General features: G+C 43.9%; 1 protein-coding gene across 2 annotated transcripts in view; it reads left to right on the forward strand.

Annotated features, from left to right (window-relative positions):
* Positions 1-11459, forward strand: part of LOC140424755 (activin receptor type-2B) — a 771495-nt gene extending 760036 nt beyond the window's left edge. For both annotated transcript variants that reach the window (XM_072508132.1, XM_072508134.1), the window contains exon 11: positions 1680-11459. In XM_072508132.1, the coding sequence (XP_072364233.1) occupies positions 1680-1874 (195 nt within the window). In that variant the 3' untranslated portion in view covers positions 1875-11459. The remainder of the gene's footprint in view (positions 1-1679) is intronic.
* The last annotated feature ends 411 nt before the right edge of the window (positions 11460-11870 follow it).

The following is an 11870-nucleotide window of genomic DNA, read 5'->3' on the forward strand; positions in this document are numbered from 1 at the left end:
ACTGTGATCTAACAAAAGATCAATGCAGGTTTATCATAACTTCCCTACTTTTCATTTCTATTCCTCTAGATGTTTTATAGATTCCCCCTTCCTGCCCTCAATTGTCCCAAAGCAGAAGAGAGGTTCTGCTATTTTAGAGATGACCGTAGCAACTGATTCGCACAAAAGGTCCCTGGATGTCGGGAGCATTCCCTGCTCTTCACAAAAAGAAAAGTGCTATGTTCACCCAGCGTCTCATCAGAAAGGCATCACCCCTAACCGTGCTCAATAGCACACTGATATGTCAGCCTGGGTTTGTGTGCTCGTGTCCCAGAGTGGAGCTCAGCCTCTCCACTCAAAAGTCAAGAGTGGCCCCAGCAAAACCAAACCCTAAGCACAAGGCCCAGCAAAGAGCTCATCACACCATAGAATCCTTACAGTGCAGAAGGAGGCCATTCGGTCCATCAAGTCTGCACCAACCCTCCGAAAGAGCACCCTACCTTGGCCCACTCCCCCACCCTATCCCCGTAACCCCACTTAACCTTTGGACACTCGGGGACAATTTAGCATGGCCAATCCACCAAACCTCAAATTTAATCTGACTAAATGTTTTGAGGATGTTGCTTTCTTGCCTTTAAAATGTGACCATGATTTAAAGATGACAGATTTTATGTCAACAATAACTTGCTATCAGGCAACATTTGCCACCCAGCCGCACTAAGGGGAGAATGAAACAAGTGACCAAAAATGGGGCCGAAGAGCTAGGTTGTGAGGATGATCTTTACGGAGGAGAGGCTGATGGGGAGAAGGGCTCGGGGGCCTAAGCAGCCTATGAGGAAGCAAAGGAAACCGGGGATGCACCGAGTGCAGGATGTTTGGGTAACATTAAACATGCAATTGTCAGAATTTGGAAAGCCCTGGGCCAGTACTTACGTAGAAAATAGAAATTATTGGACTTGTAATGGAGAGGCTGAGACGGGTAATTCAGTGAGCACGGGTTCAGAACACACCACAGCAGTTTTTGACTTGACTTGTAAGATAATTGGCGAAAGAGCCAGGGGTGAAATGGAAAATGGAAATGAAATGAGAAATGAAATGAAAATGAAAATTGCTTATTGTCACAAGTAGCCTTCAAATGAAGTTACTGTGAAAAACCCTTAGTCGCCACATTCCGCCGCCTGTTCGGGGAGGCTGGTACGGGAATTAAACCCACGCAGCTGGCCTGCCTGGGTCTTCTTTAAAAGCCAACTCCTTAGCCCTGTGCTAAACCAGCCCCTACAATAATAATCGCTTATTGTCACGAGTAGGCTTCAATGAAGTTACTGTGAAAAGCTGCTAGTCGCCACATTCCGGCTCCTGTTCGGGGAGGCTGATATGGGAATTGAACCCGCGCTGCTGACATTGTTCTGTATTACAAGCCAGCGATTTAGCCCACTGTGCTAAACCAGCCCCTGAAAATGTATTGTTTTCACTTGGTCAGTTGGGAAGAATTGGAACGCATTGTCTGAAAGGGTGTTGACGTGGGTTGAATACTAATTCGAAAAAGGGAACTGGATCTATACTTAAAGGGGAAAATAGTTGCAGGGCTCAGGGAAATGATCTGGCACTGGCAGGGATGGGCTGAATGACCACCTCTGGTGCTCAGTCGCTCTGTGTGATTCCTAAACGAGCGCTGTGTTCTTTCACAACTTTCCCTTCAGGGTTTGGCGCTGTTTTGTGAGACGATCGAAGAATGCTGGGACCACGATGCCGAGGCCCGCCTCTCGGCTGGCTGTGTCGTGGAGCGTATCTCGCAGATCCGCAGACTTATCAATGGCACTACCTCTGACTGCCTGGTGACAATGGTGACAGCAGTCACGAACGTGGACCTGCCACCCAAAGAGTCCAGCATCTGAGGGCGAAAACCAGAAGAGAGAAGAGAAAAACAATATATATATGAAAAAAAAGAATCTGTGTCTTTTCCCAGACTCGATGGAAATCGAACCACTGAAAGCAACACAGCTGCTATTTTAACCTGACTTTTTGTTTTGTTCTTCTTTCGGATTCGGAACAATTTACCAGCACATTACTCTACTGTAATCAATGAACATCTCAGTGTAAAAGCATTCAGGTGCCGACTAGTGAATGCAGCGGAAAAAAAATACCAGGTGCAGGTACCTCAGAACTCGAGTCCATTTTAGCCGTGAGTTACTTTCCCCACTCATTTCGTGGCTTTCCTGTCTTCTCGACAGCATGTTTGTGACGTTTTATTTTAAACAGACACACAGATATGAAACCTGTATCACCTGCAAAAAAAAAACAACAAAATGGGGGGGTGGGGTGGGAGGGGGGGGGGGGAGATGCTGCAATTATAGGAGGAAACTTTTTAGACTGTTACATGCGATTTACCTTCCTCAAGGGAACTACATTATGACAGTGAGTGCTTAATGGTAAACATGTCTTTCACGGATTGAACGGGTGTCACAGTATACACACATACGCACGCACGCACGCACACACGGAGGGAGAAGCTGTAGTGATCTCTTCACGGGGTGGTTTTATGATGGGAAGAGAATAACTGGGAGGGAGGAGTTAACAAACTTAGCAGCATTTGGACAAAAACAAAAAATAAAGTAGCTACGTAAGTATTTCTCAGGTAACCAGTAAATTGGGGATGGGTGGGGTTGTTTATTTGAGGTGGGGGGGGTGGGCTACGTCATCATCCACGACCACACAAAAAAATAAATTCTTTATTTTGTCTTAAAAGAGGTGCATATTTTATGGCCACGTTTGCGTACGCCATAAGCAGTTTAGTGAGTGAATGTTCCTAATGCTGCTCTTTCAACACGAGTTTTTAATTTTTGCATTGCTCAGAAAATGAAAACGCACGTGACAGCCTCAAAAAAAAATACAAACGCATAAACACATGGCTTCCGAGGTTTTAACGAGAAAGAAAAAAAGATTTCATGACCACAGACCACCTCAAAAACCAGAAATACCTCAGATTTGTTTCTACCTGTATGATTTTATTATATATTTGTTAGTTGTGTTGGATGTAGTGCTATTTTAATGTAAGGTGGCTTTTATGACAAGGGAGTTTAATAAGTTCCAAATTCTTAGGAAGTGCTACCATTTACCTTGTACAGCACCGTTGTAAATAACTGTATGCAGTTGTCAAATATTGGCTATAATAAGGTACTTGGGCATTATCTGTCTCAGTTTGTGTGCTAGCATCTCCTCGTATTTCTTCCCACCCTTCTATTTTTTTTTGTAACTCTGATAATTCTTGTGAATATTTCACTCCTGTGGTGGATTTGATTTGTCCCTTTTTAAAACAAACAAACTCTCGCAGCTAAACTTTGTTGTGCAGCAGTTGCCTTCTGAACACAAGCTTGGAAAAAAATATTTCTTTTCAGAAGCTCTCTAAGTCAGTCTCTCTCTCTCTCTCTCTCTCTCTGTCTTCTTCTCTCTCTCTCACCTTTTTTAATTTGAACTCTGCCCCCCCCCCCAGCCCCAGGTGCCATATTGTTAACAAACAGGGCGATTAGCAGCGTGAGACTAGTGTGTGATTTATTTTTTAAATTGGTTCGATGAGAGTGTGCTAGATGTTCACAAAAATGCCAATACACAAGCTGTTTTATTAAAGGAAAAGACAAGTTGTTTATCTGCTGGGGGGGGTGAGCACTGTTGAAATGATGGTGAAAACTGCAGCCTTTATTTCCCATTCCGTGCATGTACTTTCAGCCCATTCTTTGCACAATTCGTTTTAACACAGATTTTAAAATTGGCGTATGCAGATTGAAATATAACCCCAGTCGTGTAGTTTTCCAACAAGGAAAACGAGTGGGTTTAGTTTATCGGCTGTTAAAATCTGAAGCAGACACCAAACACTTTTAATGTGTAGAACCTTGTGGCACAGGGTGAGGCAGTTTGGCCCATCACATCTGAGCTAGCCCCTTGACGGCCCTATTTTCTCTTGAAATTGAATCTGTTTCCTCTTCCCTACGTTGACGGTGTATTGATTGCATTTAGTGGCAGAGCGAAGGTTAAAGTCTACATTGTAAGTATTATGTGCCGGTTTTTGGACCAGGCATCCTAACTACTGTGTAGCTTAAAGATTGTGAAGCCTTGTGGCTTTTGTGCCTGGCGATTTGGACACCACCAGATGTATTCCCAGGCTTCTTGTGAGAGCTTTGTTCCTCTTTGACAGATCTAGTCCGTGCTGCTCTCCTTCACCTGATAAGAGTCGGGTAGATGTAGACGGTCTGGGTTAGCTCAGTGCAGTTGGCTAAAATTACCCGCTGGCTGTCTGGGGAGACTTCTTTGCATTCTGGTGCCTTTTGAGTATCAGTAAACATCATTGAACAGTCAATTCTAATAGCTCCGAGATTCCCGAGGCCGTATACGTTGGCTCCGATGTGTTTGGCCTCCCCCCTCGACCCTGATCGCAAATTTGATCTATTCTGAATGATCGTTATCTCACCTGGCAGCACTGGGGCTTGTATTGGAAACGTGATGTTCACATCTCGAATGTTGAGACTATTCGCTTGGGCGTATTTAAGATTTTCTTTCAATTAAATGTGGCCACGGTTGTCTGAAAGAGAGTCTGTTTTAAGGACGTGAGGTAGACTGCAGGATACAAAGCTGTATCGGTTTCAGTGAACATGGGAGGATGATTCCAAATGGGGGGAAACAAAATCTCATGTGCATAAGGTGCTGTTGCACCAGAAATTGCAAATTCCAGTGGCAAAATCTTGACTCGCACTTTCCTCATGCGCATCGAGATTTGCAAACTTCTGCTTGTTTTTGTTTCAAACTTTATTTCCTTGTATCTGCTCAGTTTTCTGATGTATGTTTTGTTTGATTTTCTGAACATCAACAGCCAGCTCTCCTTAGATGTGTTTGTAGGCCAGTTGCTGGGTGGATCATGCAGACATCCTGGTCTTGTATATCCTCTGCATGGCTTTGTGGGAGCGCAGAATCTTTGGATCGAATGTTACAATTAAAGGCAAGTTGAGGATCACAACAAGGCCTGGATTTCTCTCAGATAGGTGCTCCCCGCTGTATTGTTGACCGGCTCTGCTGCTGCAATCTCAGAAGGGAGTATTTTCCCATTGAGAAATGTTGGAGTCGGATCTGAAGTAACATGGAGGACCTCCCTTGTGGAAATTGGTGTTGCGTCTATTTGCAACCCCAATTGCAAGAAGATGCCAGAGTCTGAATGTTCTGCCAAACAACCAGCACTACATTGCATCACCAGCTAACTTCTGGCACACGTTACTCATTGGCTTGAGCATCAAGACAGCATTGTATGAAATATAATAGGAGGCAGACGGGAACAGGTGATAAGACTCAAAATGGGGTGAGTGGGGGGGGGAACAATCGGCCCAAGCTCTTCAGACTTTACTCTTGTATGAAAGCCAGACCAGCATTTGACCTAATTTGTGCAGTAGCTTTGCTGAGTCAAGTCCAGACTGTGCTCCCTTAGAAACATGTGCTGAATTGCCCAAAGCTTGTGTGATATTGAAATGGCACTTAACGTGAAGAATCACAACTTGCAAATGATGCCTTTTAGGAATGTCACAAAAACCATGTTGAAAATCAATGTTTTTATAACATTTTTTAGAAAAACGTCTCCGTGCTGTGCATTGGAACGTGATTGACTTAATTACAACCTGTTACTCAACTAATGAATCACACCACCAAAAGACTAAGATGATGTTTTATTTGTTTCAATTGAAAGCGGTATACCTCTTCAGACATCAGGTGGTACAACAGTTGTTTGGCGACTTGCTGGTTTGGGGTTCTATTTTTGATTCTTCCATTTAGGATCTCTATATTTTACTTCTCCACAAGTGGAAATTCGGTACAAAATGTTGAAAACTGGCAAAAATTGTTAGTCATGTCTTGGGACCTTTTTGGAGGGATTGGAAACCAGGTTTACCTGTCTGGCTGGTGTTTTCAGGAGTCTTGCGCTCTTTGTTTTTGTCCTATTCTCTGTGGTCACTGTATGGTACTGTAAATATTCACGGTCTCGCTTTTGCTGTATTTCGAAGTTGAACGAACAGTGGTACGTGACACGATTCGGAGAGCTGCGTGATGGCTGAAGCCTGTTTTTTTTTTTCCAGGCCCCAAGCCTAAATTGGGGCCCAGGTCAGCGAGAGAGAGAGCTGAGAAGCATGTGGTCCATTGTTAACCTTGGGTGGGGGGGATCAAGGAGAACGCACCCAAGTCCCAAGTCATAAGATAGACACCGCATTAAAGATAAACCCAGGTTAGTTCCAACATCTCAAACTCCTGCCCATGCTTGGGCTGCCAAAACAGGGATGTGGCAGGATTCGACTCCTTTAAGTATCCCTCTCCATCACTAATAGTATTGACTCCTGGGGGGTACCTGTAATGTGAAAGGTGTTTTATTTATTTTGCCAGCCATTTCAGTAAATCAACTTTGCGCTAGTCTGATCTTGTAACGATTTAAAAAAACATTTGAAGCTGACACCTGGAGCAGGACTAGCAACGGGGCAGGAGTTTTTGTATTTCAACACGTCAGTTCCTGATAATCTCCTTTGGAAAGGACTGTGTTCCTTTTTTAATCGTTTAAACCAGCGGCGGGGGGGGTGGAGAGAGGGGCATCAGATTCGGCATTATGAAGCTACACAAACGTATTTCAAACGGTGTTTAACACCCTACTGGCTGTTGAGTCTCTTTTCTCTCTCCCCCCCCCCCCCCCCCCCCCCCCCCCCCCCATAGATTTCAATGCTTTTAACGTTCAAAGGTGGATTTGGAACCCACAAATCACATATTTACAGTTTTACCAAGTTACTTGTTGAGGAGAAGGCCAGGACCTGCTCTTTAACGGTGCGGGAGGGCAATGTGTGTGTGTGCACATGTGTGTTCCGGTGTGGTGGCCTAGCCGCCTCCGTGGAACTTCCCACTCATGCTCTGCCCATAACGCGGGAAGGCCGCTGTCCAGAACTGCCGCTAGAGCCATAAATCCAATCTGACAGACCGAAGTGGGGGGGTGGTGGCTAATTTTGTCTGGGGTTTTGCGGCAAAGATCTCTGGTAGCTTTGGGTTGTCACAAAGCCCTTTCATTTATTCCGTTTTGATAAGTACATGCAAAATTAACACTAAGTGAATGTATGTTAGAAGATGCAGGTGATTTCTCTCTTTTCCAGAGTTGAGGGGGAGTTGGAAGATGTGTTCTAATCGTGTACCTTTCCTTCCACATTCGCTGCTCCCATCACTGGACTCACAGCTCCCATCTCCAATTGGGCCACAGATCCCAAGATATTTATATTTCAAAGACTGTAGCACTCTTGGAACCAGTTTAATTGCCTCTAGTTTCATGCCATCAAGCCATGACCAGTATCTTCACCTGCTTTTGGAAAAGAACTGTGCATTAATGACCAGTGGTTGAATTTGACAGTCGCAGAGCTAAATTAGCTATTGGCTGGTATTTCATTTGCTCCCAGTACAGGCTCCGTGAACAGGGCTCTGCTGATCTGCCCACGGTCACTGCTTCACCTGCAGTGGGTCAGTGGGCAGGGTACATGTTCGCACTGGTCATGGTCTATCAGTGGAATGAGGCTGGTTTGTGTCTTGTACAATACAACTTTTTTTTGTTGATCAGAGCCTTTAGCTGCAGGTATAGGCATGTGCCAACCTCACAAGCAACATCATCTAACTCGTCCTCTGTGCAAATAAGACTGAGGGGTTGCATTAGTATTCCAAGCTGATCTCGCGAGTCCAGGCAGAGGAAAGTTTGGATGGTGCTAATTGATCACGATTATCGCTGGGTTGTACGGATCGTTACCCATCAGATCATGTAGCTCGGCCTCTTTCACAAAACGACTGCACTATAGGCAAAGAGTTCGGGACGATCCTTGCAGCCTTGGAAAAAAAACACTCGACTCTGGGGTAATTTAAGTTAACGTTCTCCACATGCCAACACTTAGAACTGACGGAAAGGTGAAAAGTAATCAGAAGTTGTGCCTTTCCTTTACTTTCTTCCTTTATTGTGTGTGGCAAGCAACTGCTGTGTGTATTTTAGCGTGGGTTCTGTTTGAGCTGAAACCCGAATATTTTAGCTCTATTCTTTGTTTCTTTCCTTCTGCTCATTGGTCAGGCGTTAGTGTTTTTTCTTTGTCTGGATGCAGTTTTTTCGTGATCCAGGTAGTTCAGGAACCAATTACCTCAAACCTCATTAAACAGTGTTGCTAGCTGGAACTCCTGGACACCGCAGATGTACACAAAACGAGAACCTCTCTGGATATTCACTTGTGAAAACAAAAACACTCCCCAGGGATTGAAAAATCTTTTCTCACAGGTCCAGCATCAAAACAAAAAAGTACCAAAGAGCTTTGCTAAGCTCTGAAATCGCATTGTGTTGAAAGTGTTTATTTTGATGGCAGTGATGGCAAAGCGTGTTTCCTCGTCGGGTATTTGTTTCCAATGTTTTTCTTTTGGGGGGGGGGTGGATTGTTGTAGCCTTGTCTTATTAATGGGAAACAGCTTTTGGGGGGATCTGTGGAGAACCACACAGCAGTAGGCCCCAAATGTGCTTTAAAAGTCTTATCTCCGCAGCACAGTTCAACGCGATTCGGTGCCTCAGCCCGAAGTGCGAAATCAAACGGTGACATGGAATGCAGAACGAAAGGCACAAAACGACAAGAGTTGCAAGTAAAAGGTCAAGTCAGCCGCCCCCAAAGTTGCGTGAATAAGTGATTAGGTTCAGACCGAGGAGAATTGGCAGCGCTGACAACCACAGGCTCAGGGATCTGATGTGAGTGGGGAGCCTAAGAGAATTGGCAGCCAGGACTGAGACAAAGGGAGGCCACCCAGTGCCAACATAGCACCAGAAACCGATGACCAGGGCGCCGGCCCACTCCTATAGGCAAAATGCACCTGCTGAGTTCCGTCAGCCCGGCTCCGGAATAAGAACTCTGCAGAGTACTGGTAGTCCAGCTACGATTAGAGAATTCTCCCTCTTTCCAAAACAACTCCACCTCCGATTACTGGAGAAGGAACTCAGGATGGATCTTTGGGGGTGTGTGGGGGCATTCACAGCGTACATAGCCCAGTTTTGTCCTGTGAAGCCCAACTATTGCCACTGGAGTTTTAATATGTCTGTGGGTTTTGCAAAACACCTGATTTGAAGTTACAATTGGCCCGTGGACTAGAACTCTGCAGGGCAACGGAACAGGAGGCCCCAGGGTAAACATCCATCAGGTAAGGATACTGTAAACCAGAGAGCCGCCCATCAGTCAGACTGTTCACAGGTGATACTGATATGTCTAATATCTTATGCACCCTCTCTCGGTTGTAATTGTGATTGATGCTTCCTGCATTGCTAGGACCAGGTACTCGAGGAACCCCCTTCCTCTCACTATTATTTCTCAGAAATGTTCCTGCCTTTGTTCCAGACAGTGAAGCTCCTTTTAATGCATCGGATGTTTCTGCCTTGGGAACAATGTTTGTTTTTAAATTGATTGCGTGTGTGGTGTATGGGTTTGTGTGCACATGCTGTGCTCGTGTGCACATGAGGTCTGTGTGTGCACACTTGATGTGCGTGTTGCATGTGGTGTGTGCATGGTGTACGTCATGGTGCATGCATGCTTGTGTTATGCGTGGAGTGTGCATGGTGTGCATGTGTGTGCACTTGGTGCGTGCATGATTGTGCTGTGTGCATGCGTGCGCGTGATGTGTGCATGCGAGTAGAGGTAATGCGGACCAAGATATTTTGATAGTGATAGAGTGCAGTGGTAAATTATTTGGTTCTTTTTAAAGGTGAATTATTCAAGGCTGCAGCACCATTAAACTTAAATTCTCCAGTCCTTTTAGTGTCATCTTTTTCATGGCATATATCAAATTCAAGCAGCCTCTGCTTTTAATCCCCAATCTGGGCTCTCCTGGAGCCCATATGGCACGGTAATGCCTGGATGGTGCCCATAGCAACCAACTGATTCCTGACCCTGGGGTTATTAGTCAAAGCCAAGATTCTCTTCCTCAGCTAAGTCGGCCTAATTGGTTTTATATATGGCTTCCTCGCTTCCCAAATGATTCGCGTCACCTCACTGCCAGTGCAAATAAATCTAACTTTAAATTTACAAGTTTAAAAAAAAAAAAAAATTGGGATTAAAATTCTTGGAACTTCTAAGATTGCTGTATCGCCATCATTCTTTTTTTTCTTAAGAAAGGCAAAAGGCAAGAAAATGCTAGACCTAACTGCAGCGTCGGGTCGTTCTCTATCCTTTGCTGTTACTCGTCAGCCCTTTCAGAAGAGGTCAATCTGGAGGCAACTTTGCCACATGCTTAAAACATACACGATTGAAGGATTATAAATGCTGTGTGGTTTGCCAAGAGCTAATTAGTGCTGTCTCTTAAGTTGCTACCTGGAGAACCTTTCAGTATTTTGAGCAAGTGTCAACAGTAAAATGATTAAAGATTATGTTCAGCCAGTGTTCTGGGACAAAGCCTGCATTGGCCTTGAGAGTTCTGTGAAGTAAGAACTCTACTGTTACAAATAGTATTAGCTGCTCCAAATGGGGCAGGACTGATGCCAATAACCTTTTCTTGGCCTTGTTTTGCAAATCAGACTTTAAATGCTGTGACATAAAACTCTTTTGGTATTTCTGACTTACTCGTGTAGCTGGTGAATCTCTTTATGCTATTGCCATGATTCCACACAATGCCATTGTCAAAACTCTCAAGGAAAAAGAACACCGTGGAGCTTTTTATTTTTATTTTGCATTTTAAATTTGTTTGTTTTTTTGATTTACGATATTTAAGTCTGTTTTTAGTAATTATTTATTTACCAGAGCAAATGGTAAGACGATGATGAACTTGGATTTTCTTTTTTTTAAAAAAGAGTGTATATCGAAAGGAAAATGACTTGGGATGAAGGAATTAAGAAATAGTCTTGCGATCTGAACCAGTTTTAAAGGAGGAATTTATTGCAACGATCCGAGAACTGATGCTGGAAAAGATTTTGAAAGGTTTCTTGATCTTTGGGCCAAACATAAAAGTACTGTTCCTTTTACCAGGATGCGACCTGTAAAAAAAAACATTGTGTAGGTTATAATTGACTATTGTAGTTGAAATTGTAGGGCAGTGATAGCTTGTACTACTGATTTAACAGAAATTATACTTTAAAGAAAAATGAAAAACTGGACAAAAAAAACAGAGTTGGGCTCTTTTGATGTAACCCCTTTGAATTGGAAAAAGACGAGTATGTTGATTTTTTTTTTTTAAACCGTTAAACGCCCTGAAACTGTCCATCCATTGAATTGCAGTTCTGAAAGGACTACATTTTAGGCAGAACACTTAACTGTCATTGTAACATACTTCATACAATTTGCAGTGATCTTTGTTCTTTTTACTGTGGTAATTTTAGAAATGAGTATCAAAACTTTTGACTAGATGCTATGTTGGGGTGTTGCTGTTCCAGGTTCTGGACCGGGTGCCAGAATAAACCAATTTGAATGTAGTATTATCCCCTACCCGCCCCCCACCCACTCTCCGTGTAAAGCAGCAACACCACAATAGTAGGAAAAACTAGAAAGGATTATTTCAACTTTATCTTTTTGTATATGAAAATAAACAATTAAAAAAAAAATACAAGTTGTGGACTCCTTGATGTTTTTTCGCTGGGTAGAAATATGTGTTGTTGGTGGGAGCTTTGAAATGGCTGTGGGGGTTCTTGGGCTATGTCCCCACACACGGGAGGGTAGCATGGTGGCCTATTATTCCCCAGGCCCGAAATAATAGTTTGGAGATGCCTCGAACTCAAGAGCCAGAGGAGGCCATTCAGCCCGTCGCACCTGTACCACCATCCATCAAGGTCCTGGCTGATCTTACCAGGGCCTCAAACCCACGTTCTACCTACTCCCGATAACCTTTGACTCCCTTGC

Source organism: Scyliorhinus torazame, chromosome 6 (genome assembly GCF_047496885.1).
Source record: "Scyliorhinus torazame isolate Kashiwa2021f chromosome 6, sScyTor2.1, whole genome shotgun sequence".
NCBI lineage: Eukaryota > Metazoa > Chordata > Chondrichthyes > Carcharhiniformes > Scyliorhinidae > Scyliorhinus > Scyliorhinus torazame.